This window comes from Patagioenas fasciata, chromosome 1 (assembly GCF_037038585.1).
Source record: "Patagioenas fasciata isolate bPatFas1 chromosome 1, bPatFas1.hap1, whole genome shotgun sequence".
NCBI lineage: Eukaryota > Metazoa > Chordata > Aves > Columbiformes > Columbidae > Patagioenas > Patagioenas fasciata.
This window is the reverse complement of record NC_092520.1, coordinates 18,217,139-18,233,726: the sequence shown is the minus strand read 5'-3', so window position 1 is coordinate 18,233,726 and position 16,588 is coordinate 18,217,139. Positions and strand designations below refer to the sequence as shown.

At 39.1% G+C, this 16,588-nt stretch overlaps 1 protein-coding gene across 1 annotated transcript in view; it reads left to right on the top strand.

Moving 5' to 3' along the window:
• The window catches only part of GUCY1A2 (guanylate cyclase 1 soluble subunit alpha 2), a 170,423-nt gene that overhangs the window by 16,003 nt on the left and 137,832 nt on the right, over positions 1 to 16,588 (top strand). Inside the window, exons 3-4 of the mRNA XM_065831745.2 lie at positions 3,274 to 3,395; positions 14,976 to 15,694. Coding sequence (XP_065687817.2) covers positions 3,274 to 3,395; positions 14,976 to 15,694 — 841 coding nt within the window. The remainder of the gene's footprint in view (positions 1 to 3,273; positions 3,396 to 14,975; positions 15,695 to 16,588) is intronic.

Genomic DNA, 16,588 nt, shown 5'->3' with positions numbered 1-16,588 from the left:
TAATTTTTTACTCTGTGCTTCCCAGGTCACATCCTTGTTTGACCAGCTTCTGAATTTTTCCCACAAGTTCTTAGAGATGCTCTGGAGTAACTATACACGCTACAGACGTGAACGATAAACTGCTGTCCAGTCCTGCTTCCATGCAATCCCATCAGAGCATGACTGTTCCATTAACAGTGATGTTTCCTGTGTAAGGAGAACAGGGATTCTTTTTGTAAAAATATAAGATCTGTTCCAATTGACTTTTCACAGAGCCAGCTGTGAATGCTGGCAAAGTTATTTACATTATGACCTGAGGTCCAAACGTTGCAAAATCCTGCATCAGTGCTCATTACATACATGCAGTGTTACATACTTGCAGGTTTTTGCACAAGCAGGGCTGAAAGCCATCTCCAAAGAGTTTGTAGAAAAAAATTAATATGTGACTGAGGAGTAAAAGAAAGTAATAGGAAGTGTCATCATGAAAACCTAAGACATTCTCGCATTGATTGAAATAATCTTCTTTCAACCTTTTCCTTACCTGCACAAGTATTATATTTTATTGTCACAGATAACTTACTTTTCCTAACAGAGTCAGAATATAATGGCTGTGTGTCTATAGCCATTAAATGGCTGTGCCATATGACAAATGAAGAATGCTTTCCTCTCAATTTAATTACACGGATGTAAGGGATTTTTTTTTTTTTCAAGCTATGCTGAGGATCTTTTTAGAATTTATGACATAGTTTCAAAGCTCAGTGCACAGGAGGGAATTGTCCTTGCCTGTTTCTCAAAGTCTGGTTAAACTTCCCAGGGACCCCTGGCTTGATGGGTGATACCTGCAGTATTAGCGGATGGGCTGGCGCCTGCGGGCAGTGAGGGGCCTGTCTCACAGGCAGCTGGGATACCCACCAAGGGGCTGGCAGTGGGATGGAGCCTTCTGCCTGCTATTTTATTCTGTTGCTGAAAAAATTGCATGAGGTTTCATGTTAGGATACTTCAGAGTATGAGGCAGTGCCTTGAGGAAAGCACGTGCAGTAACAACGTGGCTTTTTATTTATGGCTACATGTGGCTTAGATGCACTTTTTTAATGGACGAAGTTTAGAGCCAGGACATTCTGAAAACCTGTAGTTCCTGTGACTTACAATACAGTGACTCAGCTTTTTGAACATCAGTATGAGTTTGTTAAAGTAGCATCTGTCTCTACCAGATGCCCTGTAATTGCCCTGCCCCATGATCTTAACCGTTGGTACAAACTGTGGTGGGTTGGCCTTGGCCAGCTACTGGACTCCCACCCAGATGCTCTGCTCTCTTGCTTCCTCTCATCAACAGGACAGAGGGGAAAACATGATGAACAAGGCTTGGGAGTTGAGATTAAGACGTTGCTGTTCCCTCCACCTCCAGTCACCCCAAGTGGCACAGTGGGGAATGGGGATGGAGGTTGTTCTCAGTCCATAACAGCTCCTTGCTGCTGCTCCTTCCTCTTCACATTTTTCTCCTGCTTTTTGTGAGCTGTCCACAGGCTGCAGCTTCCTTCAGGGGACATCCCCCTGCTCTGGCATGGGGCCCTCCACCAGCTGCAGTGTGGATATCTGCTCTGCTGTGGTCCTCCATGGACAGCCTCCTTCCCTGTGGTCTTCTTCAGGGGCTACAGGAGAATCTCCATTCTGGCATCTCGACTACCTCCTCCCCCTCCTTCACTGACCTTGGTGTCTGCAGGGCTGTTTCTGTCACTACTTTTCCTCATCCCTCACACCATCATGAGGCGATTTGCTGTTTCTTAAATACATTTTCCAAGAGACACCAGCCACTTGGCTGCTGGGCTCAGCTGTGCCCTGTGATGGGGCTGTTGGAGCTGGATCCAGCTGTGTCCAACGTGGGGCAGCCCTGTCCTCTCCTCACAGCAGCCCCTGCAGACCCCCACACAAACAGCTGGGTGCTGACAGCTGGTACAACATAAATGTTCATCCAGTTTCCCCTCACGGTCAAGATCAGAGGTGAGGAGTGGCCCTGTTGCTGTGCAGGGTGTTGGTAACCCTGGCTGAAGGGGCCTGTCCCCTGGCATGGGGTGGGGCTGGGCTGTGGTCAGCTTGGACAGTGTGTCAGGACGTGGCCTCTTGCCCGGCACATGTCCTGGCATTGCTGGAGACATGCAAAGTGGTACAGACCATACAGCTCAGCAGCCCTTCCCAGAGGTTTCTCCATGTCTAACATGAGCCCACTCTTCCCAATATGCTTTACTCCACATGGAGAACCAGTTTCCCCGTTGGGGGCTAACATGATGTGCTGCTCTGAATCCTTTGTAGTTCCTTTTCCACAGGTTCTGGCAACCCAGGTGCTGAGATTTTACAGGCATTAACCAGATGAAGCGTCCAGTCCTTAAAACTGATATTCATGATTTATGAAGTATAAACAAAATATGAAAGCATAGCAAAACTGTTATTAAAATACTCATTAGATAAGCTTTTCTCTCTGCATTGAGCTAAACCAATTGTATATTTTGCCAAGTGCATTATCACTCTGCTGCTAATATTTTCTTCACTTGTGTTCCCTCTTGTCATCATTATCACCTGCATAAAGCTTTGTTTTAAACATAGTTTGAATTTCTATTCTGTTTATGTTGCATTAAGGAAAAACAATCCAGCAAAGTTAAATCAAATAGAATAATTAGATGGTGGCTTTTTTCTGGTTGGACTCAGTAGCTCTGTACCTTTCATCACTGGTGGGATTCTTTTTATTTTTTAACAGGCTATAACACAAACTTTATTCTTGATAGCATAGTGAGTTGCAGCTTGACATCCTTCTTTCTACTGAGATCTTTGCAGAAGATAAACCACAGAGAAAGCTTGGGTTTAAACTTGCAGTGCTAATGTAATGTGCTGTGGAAGATTCATTCTTCTTATTAGATACTCACCATTGCCTCATAAACATCTTGATTGGAGTTTACAATACAACTTTGTTACAGACAACATCCCAGTGGGAATGATGTATAAGACAGATATGTCTGATACCCTTCCCTTAGGCTTTAGCCCTTTGGTACTGTTTTTTTCTTATGTCTTTATTCTCATAACAGATAATATTCCAGATTCTAGTATAATATTTGAGATACACAGGCTACTAATGTGTCATCTGTGTGTGGTAATGCATGAATGGAAAGGGGGTGATAGAGGGGAGAAGAAGGAAGAGACAAGGGAGGGTAAAGGCATCCTTTACCACCACTTCTGAAAGGCATTTGTCGACTTTGCATTTGTATACGGATATGCTATAACTTTTAAACTTTTTTTTTACTGTAGTTACAGGGATGCAGAGAAGAACTTTCATAATATATCAGACAGATGCTCCTATACAGACTGCCCTGGCAATGAAGAAACTGAAGATGTCTCAGGAATTCTCCAGTGTACGGCTAATGTACTAGGTATGTATTTTTTCAAGGGAATTTGTTTCCTTTATTTGGAAGGCAAGTTTACTGACCAGCCTACTACCAACAATGAACCAAGAAATTTTTGCTCCAACAAAGGAAATTTAGGATGTAGGCAGTGCACTGTTACTATGTTTGTCTTCTTTTCTACTGATATTTTGTTCATTTGAGACAATCCAGACAGATTTTTCGGTGGAGTCAGTGGAGTTGTATTGTGCAATACCCAGGTTGATGAAAATAATTAGAGAAGTTTCAAAGGCTTTGAGTCCAAATGGACTTGTGTCTGTGCAGGCCTTGGGTGTGGAATTATCTCAAGTGATTTTATAGGGCTCCTACAGAACAACAGATACCCTTATCGTCTATGGGCCTGGTGGATGGAGAGCCTGAGAAACAGCAGGATGTACCTGAGACACAAAACATTCTGGAAACCTACATTCACATTGAAGAGTGCTTGCTGCAATAAACTTTTAGAAAAGTTACTTGTCAAGATGATGTCATCCATCACCAAAGTGCAATTGTCTTAATAGGTGCCAAAATTAGATACCTGGCCATTTGCATCCATTCATATTATTTATCCAGCTTATTCTCCTTCCCAAGTTTTTAGTAAGCTTTATAAGCTTTACTAAAGCTTACTAAAGCTTGCTTTAGTAAGGTTTCAGTCAGATCTGTGTTGCTGATACTAATCTATCATAAGAAGCAAAAAAAAAAGTGCAGAGCTTAACACTAAGAACTTAATTTTTGACTGGAGTTGTTTTAACTGTTTCACTTCTATGAAACTGGCCATCTTCCTTATTTCAGAGTAAACTTTACAGATTGAGCTACAACTTTACAGATTGCCTGTGTTTTACAGGGAACTGTGGGGAGAAAAGGTAGTAACTGCTTTTAAAGATAGTTGTTTCAAAGCAGTAATTTCTAATTTATTTGTGATAGTCATTTGCAGTATAGCAAAGCTGATGTTACACATCTTTACTTCCAGGACTGTAACAACTGATGATAACTTTTTAAGTAAGTTCTAAGATATAAGGTGTTCTCATATATTAATTGTATGCCATTATGCTGTCTACTGATGAGAAAGTACTACCAATGTGGTCATGTTGGTCGATGTGAGTTTATCAGTACTCTGTGTGTTTAGGCTCTGTCTTGCAGCCAGGTAACCACAGCTCCCCCACGTGCAGCACAGCTTGGAGCTGTGTGCCCGCTGTGATCTGGCATCAGCCGTGGAGCACTGTCATTTGCCATCTGCTGCTTTCATGGAAGTCTGCAAATGGAGAGTTGTCACAATGGTTTCTCTGTGGGGAAGGCCCTTGGTGTGGCCAGAAAGAAGGACGTGGGCCAGTGGCAAGTCCTAGCAGCGGAGGTGGCCAATGGCAGCCTGGGCTGTATGAACAAGAGCAAAGATAGAGGTTGAAGGGACTTGGTATCCTCTTCTACTCTGTACTTGTTAGACCACATCTGGATTACTGAATCCAGTGTTGGAAGCCCAGAACCATAGAGAAGTTGATAAATAGGGAATTGAATTGAATTGGGGAATTATTTAAAGAGGCATTGTTGAAAATAAGTTTGGTGAGACTTACTGTTGGAAAAGCTCACCTTTTAAAGAATGAATTTGGATTCACAGAAAAAAAAAATCAATGTGAGCAAAACACTGAGGTAATTTAAAAGCAGTGCTTCTTTACTTTTCCTTACCTGGGACAGGAACATAAGGGAATGAACAGTAAAACCAGCTTCTTATATTTAATTGTAGCTCTTATCACAACAGGTAAATAATTAGTGTAGGCTGCGTAATTAATTCTCACATATGTAGTTATTTTTCTGGTTGAAAAAGGATTAGTAAGAGTTTGTTCTGTGCAAGAAGGACGTGACCACTGGGGTGTGTACCTGGAGCAACTGGCATTGCTGAGGCAGGAGACAAGAATGAACCTGGCTGTGATGGAGGCTGGAGGAACTGTTGAACCCAATCCAGCTCTCTGTTTATATGAGCAGTAACAAGGGCTCTCTATCTGCGACTGGTAGAAAGTGTTTTCTTAAAGGTGCTTGAAAGCAGCCTGCTGTTCTCTTACCTTAGATAATAGCAACATGGTTCACCTCTCATGACCCTCTAAAATGCCTCAAAAATAGTCTTTTGGCATTCCTTACTCATCAGAGGACAGCAAATGCTGCAGTCACTAGTAAACTTAGAAGACTGTGAGCAGATGCTTTGCACTGTGGTCTCGGTGCTTCCACTGTGCACAGTGAAGTGCTGACTGCAAGCTATATGCTCGTCTATACGTATGTGATTTATCATGTATGGATACCAGAATTTTCCTCCTATCAAGTCATCACTAAAGTGTGACACTATCTTCCTGCAGTGGAAGGACCTGATTCTCCTCATTGCCTCTCTTAGTTGCTCCTACTACAAGTTTAGACATCAACAGAGCTTTTCCCGCTTTAATCCACTGTAACTGGGGGAGCTATGTCCACTGTGCTCACATGCTGTAAACTCTGTTTTATACCAGATCAATGGCACAGCTTTTCTTTGCAGTGACAGCTTCTGAGGCTGGAATATTTAATTTAACTTTGTAGACTTTTCAAAATAGTCCAGACAGCTTTATGATGGACTCAGCTTTCTTTAATTGGTGTGTGCTCACTTCTATAGTGTCTGCCATAAGCATATTATCCAAAGGAAAAACAAGTGACAATATATCAGAAGTTGGGAAAAAGACAAGAGAAATCTTGAATTCTAAAGGCAACCTTTATAAAGTTTCTAGTTTGATACAAAGTATTTCAAAGAATAAGCACTGGTATGTTTTATCCTGCTGAAACAGATAGTGCTTTTAGCTGGCCAGCTAAATGGTGTACAGAGCAGATTGGTGGTGTTAGTTAGAACTTATTTTAGAAATAATTATAAGATTCCTATGATGAAGTAAATTATGTGGGTGACTACCATATTTCTTTATTAAGTGACTATAAATTTAAACTGAGGTATGTTAGAGAGGAAGATTGTATCTGAAGAGATTTCTTATCAGACCTTGCACAAGTTTTTATTCTTTCTGTGCCTCAATTTACCATCTGTATAATGGAGATAACATTTATTTCCCCCAGTCCTTTAAACCATATATCAATGCTGTTCAGATTTTACCCTTCTCAAAACAAAGACATTTTCATACCATTTGTACATTCAACACTTCGAACAATGGCAGACAAATCTTGTTTGGGACTGTTTTTATCCCCATAATTTAAAATAATTTGATTTCAAGCAAGGTTAGAGTGTCCATTTTGACTTAACTGCAGCTAGTCAGAATAAAGCAGAAGACTTCCAGGTAGTTCGAAATTAAAACTTTGTCAAGAGAAAAATACAGATGAAAACTTTAAAAAATTATTAGCCTGTAATTCCCACTGTAAGGAATTTATTTTGGGGAAATAAAGCATTAATGACCTGTCTCCTGCTTATTTTGGGGGCAGATATTCCAAGCAGGTCTGTGCTACTGAATATTGTGAAGCAACAGAGAAATGCCCAGTTTTCATTTTTTGCTTTTGAACCCCAGTGTTTACTTCTGATATATTACAGGATGTTTCAGCCATCCCAAATGCACAAACAAGGTAAAAATTGCACAGCTTTCACCTCATGTTCTTCAAACATTCTTTTCAAACACTGCACACAATTAATGTTGCTTTTGTGGATGTGAACTATTTTTCACTCTTATTTCAGTCCTTCACACACACACACAAAAAAGGAGTTTCCTGGAGTTACCTGTTTTCCTTTTTGGAGCCTCTTTGAATCTTGCTGAGGAACTCTGTAATCTCCCATAACTTTGACAGTAAATCTAATTAAAAGTAACTTAAATTCATAAAGACCTGTTAAAACTTGTGGTGCAAAATTAGCAAAGCAAAAGTAGATATTCCTACCCAGTCTTTAATGACATGGAAGAAAAGTTACCTTTGAAAGCCTATTTGTGTATTAGACTAGGATATGTAAATTGTATGTATTGCAGCACCGTGTGATATACATTACGCAAATAACACTTCCAAAACCTTGGGTGTGCAGTCTGAAGTTATAAATATTCTTGTATCAGATGGTTGCTCCAACAAGGAGGCCTGGAGAAATAATTGTACCTATCTGACTATCCTTTTTTATCTGTTATAAAAATTCAGCTCTTAAAATCTTACTACTATTACCTCATTTCCCTTAAAAAATGCACAGCATGTCGATGGCTGCTGAGTCAGCTCTGCTTGTGAACTTAAATGTATTGCAAAAATTTTTACTGTTAGGCATTCTTAACTTACAGGTTAATAATAATTCATGGCCTCTTGATTTTGCTTCTGAGAGTGGTGTGGGGACTTTGATTCTCTGTCATTTTTAAGTGAATATCTGTCTGGGCATCTTCTGTTTGGAGGATGATATGCCGCAGCGGTGAGGTTTCCTAAATTCCCCAGTAATAAGTTACGTGGAATCCCAACCCAGAGCCCTGTCCTGTCAGGGAGATAACTCATGTTTTTGGATTCAGGCTGCCCAAGACACTGAGGAGGAGGTGGAATCCATCACTGATGTAGGGTTTAGAGAACTCTTGCTCTAGGTGACGTTTGCTTGTCACCAGTGAAGAAGATGCGTGCTGTAGGCTGCTTTATATAGAGCAAATCACTTCATGCCTAAATATGTCTTGTATGGCTGTTTCTTCATTTAGTGCAAAGGGCATAATTCTATAAAAGTCATTTGTTCTCTGTACATTTGTTCAAGTTGAAGATCTGTGTTTCCTTTATGAAACTAAGAAAATCTCAGCTCTTACCCATATTCTGTAGTTAAAGAGGAATAAATTTGGGATAATTCTGGGAACTATTCAATCCTGAGAAATAATACATTTGAAGAGGCAGGAAATATACTGAAAAGGAGATGCCAGGACAGATCTTAGCATAAAGTGAAATTAGACTAGGTAACTGGGAACAACAGGCATGGGTTTGGCACACTAACTACTCAGCAGGTGTCTGAGAACTGTAAATGCTTATATATATGAGCTACATAAATTACTATCACTTTCGTTTTCCTTTGAGCTAAGAACTGCAGAAGTCATCAGGATGCAACTAATTTAGGATACACAGCCTGATTTATAATTAAAGTTGTTAGTTTACAAATGTTACATGGCCCAGAGGACTGGTGATACTAATGGATTTTAATAATACTTGGAACTCTATTATTGGGGGAGCTCTAAGCTGTACACGCAGGAACCCTGTTATTTAGCAGATAGCATAGTGCAATGGCAAATATTAAAGTCATCTAAAGAAAAATCACATAATTCATGGCATTTCAAAGCTGAGGTGAATACATCTAAATTGGAAAAGGACAGATTTTTATACCAAATGGCCTTAGACAACCCACTCTTCTCAAATCAGAGCTATTTAGTGTTACAAAGCAGATGAATTACCAGTAGATAGTGAGCAGTTTGAAGTTTTGATATACAATAACATCTTGTGGAAGTCTATTTATAAAGTAGAACACATTCTGGGCATGATTCATGGACTAAATGTAGGTGTTTGTCATTATTTTGGGTGCTGTGGGGTATCTTGTATGGCCTCTGTCAAACCTTTAGAAATGTATAGGTCTCCCTTAAGTCTCATATCCTGGGAGGTGTAACTATAATATCTCTTAGTCCATTTGTAGATATCTTGGCTGCCTTCTGAAGACTCAAGTAGCATTAGATTTCTATATTTACTCAGCTGAATTGAGCCCTTTATATGTGTGAGGAATTATGAGACATGATTTTGCATTTAATGGGAAAAGTTTTTAGATTTTATTAAAATTTTCTTCTTTCCGAGAAGTAAATTTCTACTCTCTATGTCAATTCAAAGACGTATATGCTTACTCTAGTGCAAAAGCCAATTAAAAACCTCTGTTCTTATTGCTGTGTGATCTCTAGAATTAACATGAAGCAAACTGGATCTGCCTTATTTTTAGGAATCCCCAATGTAGTGATTGCAGTTTTCATTTAATAAACCCTGTGCAAATCTAAGAAGTGAGGTTTCCAAGATGTGATGGGGGACACAAAATGATAATAGGCTTGCTTCAAACAGCTTGGGTTTGCCCGCAGGATTGGCTGCTGCTGAAAGTGCCACATGGGGAAAAAAAAAGCCTGATCATAATAGCTCAGCTGAGCTTCCTGTATTAGTAGTTTGGAGCAGAATATTTTATACATATGCTGAACAGAGGTGATCAGGTCCTCACCAAGAGGCGGTAATTACAATGATATTTCTAAGCATCATGTGTCAGAGGAGACCCTCACTTTAACAAGGAAAGAAAATGCCTCATTAAAATTGGATAAAACAAGTATTATAGGTGAACAAGTGTGAGGAATTCTTTTAAACAATAATCCTCATTTTTATTTTATAAAATCTTGAAAGATATGCAGGCCCTCTGTGGCACTGGAGGAGAAGTGTGTTATGAATTTTACAGTTGTGTCAAAACCATATGTAAAAGCATAAAATGATGCTATTGTTTTTACATTTAAAAACACTAAAAATGATAATATAAAAATACTGTCTGGATTCCCAGGTTGATATAAATTCACCACCATAATGAAGTAAGATCAAAGTCCTTTATACAGTAATTAGATCCTGTACTAGGTTCACTTACAAGCCAAATGATTCATCTAATGTATCTTCAGCATGAACCTCTACACATCAAAACCTTTTTTATTGAGAAAGTAAACATCGTTTCCCCTACCATCTTAAATTCTGCTTTGGAATTCTGAACTGCCACCTGGCTTTCTGTCCAAAAGACCGTTTAAGGAAAAGATCTTACTCATGCCAAAAATCTGCTAATCCAGAAACATTTAAGAGGTATTTGCTATAACTGAAGGTGGCAAATTCTGCTTCCACCCTCAGTGTGAGTTCTGGAATTGCATATTGAATTGTCGCATCCCCTTAATATTTGACATTTACAGATTCTTAATGGGTATCCCAGAGAAACAAGGAGTATTTTTCTGTGCCAAAGGAATCAGATGCTGGCCATTCTGCAGCCATTGTCTCCATGATTTATTATACTTTAAGGAAGAACTGGATGTCTTGTAACTGCTTCTGTGTGCTCTGCAAATTAATGGATTACTTTGATGCTTTTAGCACATCATTCATCTTCTATTTGTTTCTGAAAAGCTCGTGATTTGTGATTTTCTTTATGAGAACAGATTCCTATCTAATTTCTCCACTTAGTAATGTCCAAAATACTTAGAAATACTGTATTCATTTCTTGATGTTTTGTAGTGGGTTCGCAGTTTTCGGGAACTACTGAAAAGAAAATGAAGAAGGACCTTTTGCTAGCATGTTATTACAGGATGAAGTCATCTGTTTCTGCTCCAGTTCAGTGAAATACTTAATTTGTAGTCAGAACCCATGCTTAAAGACTTTGGTAGTTTTGGATCTGGCTCACAAGTATAGGATCTCTTCTCTAAATGCCTTTGAGACACATTTTCAAAGGACAATGATAGTACTTTTGTTGTGGATCCTGAAGTGCTTTGTATTGGAGACCCAGAACAATATCTTCATTCTACGCTTACTTTACCTCAGTGAAGTGTCTTGGTGAAACTAAGCCAGGCTTTTTCCTACTTACCAATGGGCAAGGTAGAGCCCACTAGGAAGCCTTATCTGTGGTGGCTGGGGTCATGCATGAGACAATATGAGAGCACAGTGGCCTCTGCATTTGGAAGTGCTGGGCACACATACACATCTTAAAGATTATTTTTTTTCCTGGGCAGCTGAATGAAAATTTTCATTAGAGGTCCATAGTGAAAAATAAAGGAAGGAAATGTTAGCTTTTCAGAAAGGAATAGAAAAACGTCAGTTTTGGTGAAAAGAAGTTGACTCACATTTTCAGTGCCATCTACAATTTGAATTATTCCACTGCAAAATCAAAATGAAAACAAAATTAAGAAGCAGAGAAAGAATTTAATATGAGAGGTGTTTGAAAATATTAGACTGTTCATGCAGATGTATAGCCTGAATATTATAAAGAAGATTATTTTGAAGATTTGTCTTTCTCAAAAGAAAAAACAAAGGCAATACAGAATACATTGGAACTGGAAGTCATACCACAAGTAGTTTTTAAAGATAATCATTAGCCTGTGAAAGTCTATAAATGTAGGAAAAGATGCACTATTAGAGGCAATGAGTTCTGGGAATTTTTGTAGCAAGCAGGTTTTTCTGTATGTAACAAAACTATCTTCTGATCTGGTAATCTCATCCTTTTCAGTGAATAAGTCAAAATTTACTGTAGCAGTTATGGGTGAGCTTCCTCCAAACCATGTTTCTTCATGATTTTCCAACAAATTTTACAGTTTTTCTATAGCATCAGATACCAATTACTGCTGAGAAAAGATTTCTGAGCAGCTGAATAGCAATCTGATGCAGTCTGACATTTTCTCACCTTGTGATGATGATGGCAATTTCTATTGTCTTTTGAAAGGTAAACAGATACAAGTGTAGAGAAATGGGTGGGGAGAAACTCCACAGAAGATATTCAAAAGATTGAGACTATGTGGTAGCAAATGAAAAGGTTATGATGAAATACATGTAGAGTTAATGTGAGGTGGTGTGTGCTTCTGTTCATTTTTTTTTTTTTCAGAATGAGAGGCAGGAATAAGTCAGTAAAAATAAATTAAGTATTTTGTACAATTTCATACAAGCACATAACTGAGGCCAAGAGCATTGTAGAAATACAGAAAAAAATAGCTTGTCTGTGTTTGTATAATAGGAATTTAAATAAAGGTTTTTGATCTAAAGAAAGAACATCACGTGTCAAACAAAAATGGACCTCTTATTGGTGAGGCTTAGGAAGAAGCTTCCCCAATAGGTACGTTATACTTGTTTGGTTTAGAAGGTGGTTTGAGTTTTTAAAATTTTCTCAGTATCTCATAGTGTCTATTATCAGAGAGAAAATTCCTGACTAAGACAAGCAGTTTGGTCAAGTTTGGGCATATCCATTTTTCTATTCTGAGCTAGTTATGCTGGTGCTATGTGTAACTTAATTCAAAGCTAAAATGTTTGTAAAAGTAGTGGCATGTCCTCGAGCCAGGTCATTGACCTGAATTTCATAGATAGTTCATGTGGCTTGGAGTCAGTACGTTTTGTCCAGATTGAACAGCCAGTTCTCCAGGGTGGATGACAGGACGATCAGCAAAACCTTAGGCTGAATACTAAGATACAACTGTTAATGATAACGAGACAAGGCTTACTTAGATAGCAGTGAAGTACACAAGTGATCAGTTCTGCGTACCGTATTTCAGGGCAACCAACTATTTCACGGTAATTTTTTAATCCACTTTAAAGACAGCTCACCTATGCTATCGTTTTGGGCAGCTTTATGGGATGTTACATGGTTCTGTGGCAGTTTTTGGTCTTTTGTATGAATAGCCTGGAGGTTCCTGATACCGTCCTGTTCCCGTACTCCCAGGGCCTCTGCAGTCTCATAGCCTGATAGACTGATCACGTCTACAGGCAGACTTCATCTAGAGCTATTCACAGTTCACTGTACAGAACAATGACATTTAAACGTGTGCATACATGTTTCTGTATACATATGAATACGATAATTTCTTAACTTATTGCTGTTAATATCCAATTATGACGATGTTATTGGTGTAGGTTAGAATTTAATTATTTTTGGGTTGTAGTGAGCATTTTTATGGAAGATGTTACAATAGTATGTTATGCAGACGTAATGGTAATGAGTCAGGAATTGGCACACTGTGCTCTGAGTCAGGATATCAGAGGGCATTGTGTACCAGAGGTACTTTCTTTTGGCTTAGCCACAGATCTGACCATCTGTGGTCATGAAAGATCCTGGGAATATTTTTGTAATAACCTAGTTTAGTGACCAAATTTGATTATGAGTAATGGCATTTGAATGAACTTTCCCAAATTACTACTATTACTTCTTTTATAAAATATGCTTTGTCATGTTGTCCTGTTGCCTTGTTTATATATGTAATTTTATGCATTTTAATCTGCTATTAATCATATCAAAGGTCAAAAAAAACTATAGTTGCAAATAGCTTGCAAAACTGTTGAACGCTCAGATTCCTTGTGAGTATTGATCGATGTAACTCTGCTTGTCTGCACAGACAGTTCAGATGCTGCCTTGAGATGATCAAAGGTTATTGTCTATAAACAATAGATGTGTGACTTCTTCTGCCCGCTGTTATACCTCTTGGACATGAAAGTTGTTAATCACACTGGTCTTCCAAATTTAAAAGCCTACAAGCAATTTAAACAAACAATGAGAAGTTTAGTGATCCACTGGGATCTTATCCAGGTTATAAAGTATGCTGAATACATATTAAAGGGCCTGTTGTGCCTGTAGAAAATAAATAAGTACCCTTCATTTCTTTTAGAATTCGAGATAAATTTTAAGATGTCTGACTAGTTGACTGAAATGTGATTTGATTTCAGTACTCTGGAGGAACAATGTTGTTAATTCCTATATTAATTTCCTTGGAAGACTCTTGCTGGATATTTGTAATTTGCATACAGCTGATCATAATTATTTTCCTTCTATTACAACGTGAAACAATGCAAACATATCTGATTAATTTTGTAACTCTGCTATGTGATATAGGGATTATATACAGAGGAACTTAACAGAGCAAGTCATGCCTAAAATAAGACAGAAGAAAATGTTCAATAACCCTCTCAAAATTATTTTTTCTAGATTATCCTTAAAACTGTAAATAACAAACTGGAGTAGGATTTGACACATATATGTGTCTAGGGGATTCTATCACTGATATTTTTTCGTCCCTTCAGCAGTACCAGCCTTATCACCCCTGTAAATCAAAACCTTTTGAATTTCTGCAATGAAAACTTGAAGTGACATTATGAGATATCACAGAGCTGTTCTATCTAATAGCAGCTTAGATTGCTTTAAGAGGCAGGGTTTTTTAAATGTGGGTGAGTGTAAAAGCAGAAAAGGCTTTGCTTCCCTTTACAAGCAGCAAAAAAGAAGTAATTACTCCTTTGTATCTTCTGGCAGTGCCCAATAGCTATAATGAGAAACGTATTTTGTCTGGAAAAAAACCCCAAACCCACAACCTCCCTCCACCAGCTACTAAAGTGTCATCTGTCTGCAGGGCTTTACTTTGCTTATGGAAAGCCAAGGGCCTGACTTTGAGTCCCAGTAGCTTATTCTTCAAGCTGGTGAGAACTGGATCCCTCAGAGTGGCAGTGAACAGAGGGGCTACGAAAGCAGAAGCTTCATTGGTGGCTGGGTCAGCAATGGAAGGGATGCACCTGTGGCTGGGTGCATTCACACAGTGGACTGCGTGTGACATGCAAAACCCAAGGAAATTGTAATGTGTTCTGGATTCCAGCAGGGAAAAGCAGACAGGCAAGTGTAAATCCCACGAGCAGCTGGCTGGGACAGGGAGCTGAAAGCACAAGGACTTAAAATGACAGGCAAAAATGGCTTCTGGGGTTATTCCCAGCCACCAAAGAGCATTCCTATGGGTGGGTATCCAGTGAAAATGCTGTTCTCACTGACTTGGAAAATAGAGAACAAAGGGAAAATGTGACACATTAGCAATACTATGTTGTTAATAACAGTGTCTGATTGTCCTGTAGGTTTGAAATTTGAGGAAATGCAAGAAAAGTTTGGAGAGGAATTCTTCAATATCTGCTTTGATGAGAATGAAAGAGTTCTTCGAGCTGTAGGTGGGACCCTTCAAGACTTCTTCAATGGCTTTGATGCTTTGCTGGAGCACATTAGAACTTCATTTGGAAGACAGGCCACCCTGGAATCCCCTTCTTTCCTATGCAAAGAGCTCCCTGAAGGCAATCTCATGCTTCATTACTTTCACCCACATCAAATTGTGGGATTTGCAATGATGGGAATGATAAAGGCAGCAGCAAAGAAGATTTACCGCTTGGACGTGGAAGTAGAACAGGTCACTAATGATAGCTTGTGTTCAGAGGAGACGAACCCAGGTAACTGCAGCTGTCTGACTTTCCTTATCAAAGAACATGAAAATGCAAATATCACAAAAGCACTTCCACCAGGAACTTCCCAGTCCCCTTTAGACCTGAGGATTAGCATCAGCACCTTCTGCAGAGCTTTCCCCTTTCACCTGATGTTTGATCCAAACATGCTGCTTCTCCAGCTTGGAGAAGGTCTTAGGAAGCAGCTCAAATCTGATACTCATAAAACTCTGAAATTCCAAGACTGCTTTGACATAGTTTCTCCTAAAATCAGTGCCACATTTGAAAGAGTTCTCATGAGATTATCTACTCCCTTTGTCATTCGGACCAAACTTGAGGATTCTGGCTCTGAAAATAAAGATAAGGTAAGAACATTAATTTTGAAGAGGATGTGTGTATATGTGTGTGATGGGAGAGGATTATTTATCCAGAGAGAAGCAGCACAAGTCCTGCATACTCTGGGAAAACTCACTTATGCCTTGAAAACAGGGGCTAGGTGGTCTTCCCAGCCAAGTGGATATTTTCCTAAATTATTTGTAAGCTTTGCCTGTGATGTTGTAGCAAATCGTGACATTGCTATTCAGAAAATACTGCACTGTGGAGTTGAATAGTGCAGTTTAAATCAAAAGGGTGAGGAATTTTACAAAATACTCATATCTAATCCTTAATTTCACTCTAGCTATATTATGATGAGGATAATAGTTATTAAGCCATTTACTAGGGAAGAGCTTTCAGTATGTTTTCTAAAAGACTCTCACTGCAGGGCTCACACTGCCACTTTATTATATCCTGCTTCCCTATTTCGAAACATTGCTTTCCCCTGTGTTTCTTCTTATCTCTTACCCTGTGCTCAAGGGAACCAGAGCTGTAAGAGCTACCAAGTATCACTTATGCTTTCCAGTAATTTTAATAGACACTGGTCCTCCTACGCTGCCTCTTTCCTCAATGTTTTAGAAGAGAGGTATCTTAACTAGTGAGCCCTATCTTGAGTTTAGTGCATCCCAGGTGAGTAAGGTGAGAATGTGTCTTCCAGAGTGGACCTCTCCAAAGGTTGGAGTAAGTTTGTTTCATTGCATATCCTTGAATTATGGGAAAGATTTTTGGTGTGAAGTTGGGTTCCAGCTTTATGCACCAAAGTACTTGTACTTAGTGCTTACCTTGCAAGCCTATGTGTGGGTGCCTTGGAAATACGGCTGCCCTAAGTGAAGGAATTATTGATTTTCAGGGTTTTTAAGAGACAGCACCCAAGAATAGTCAAT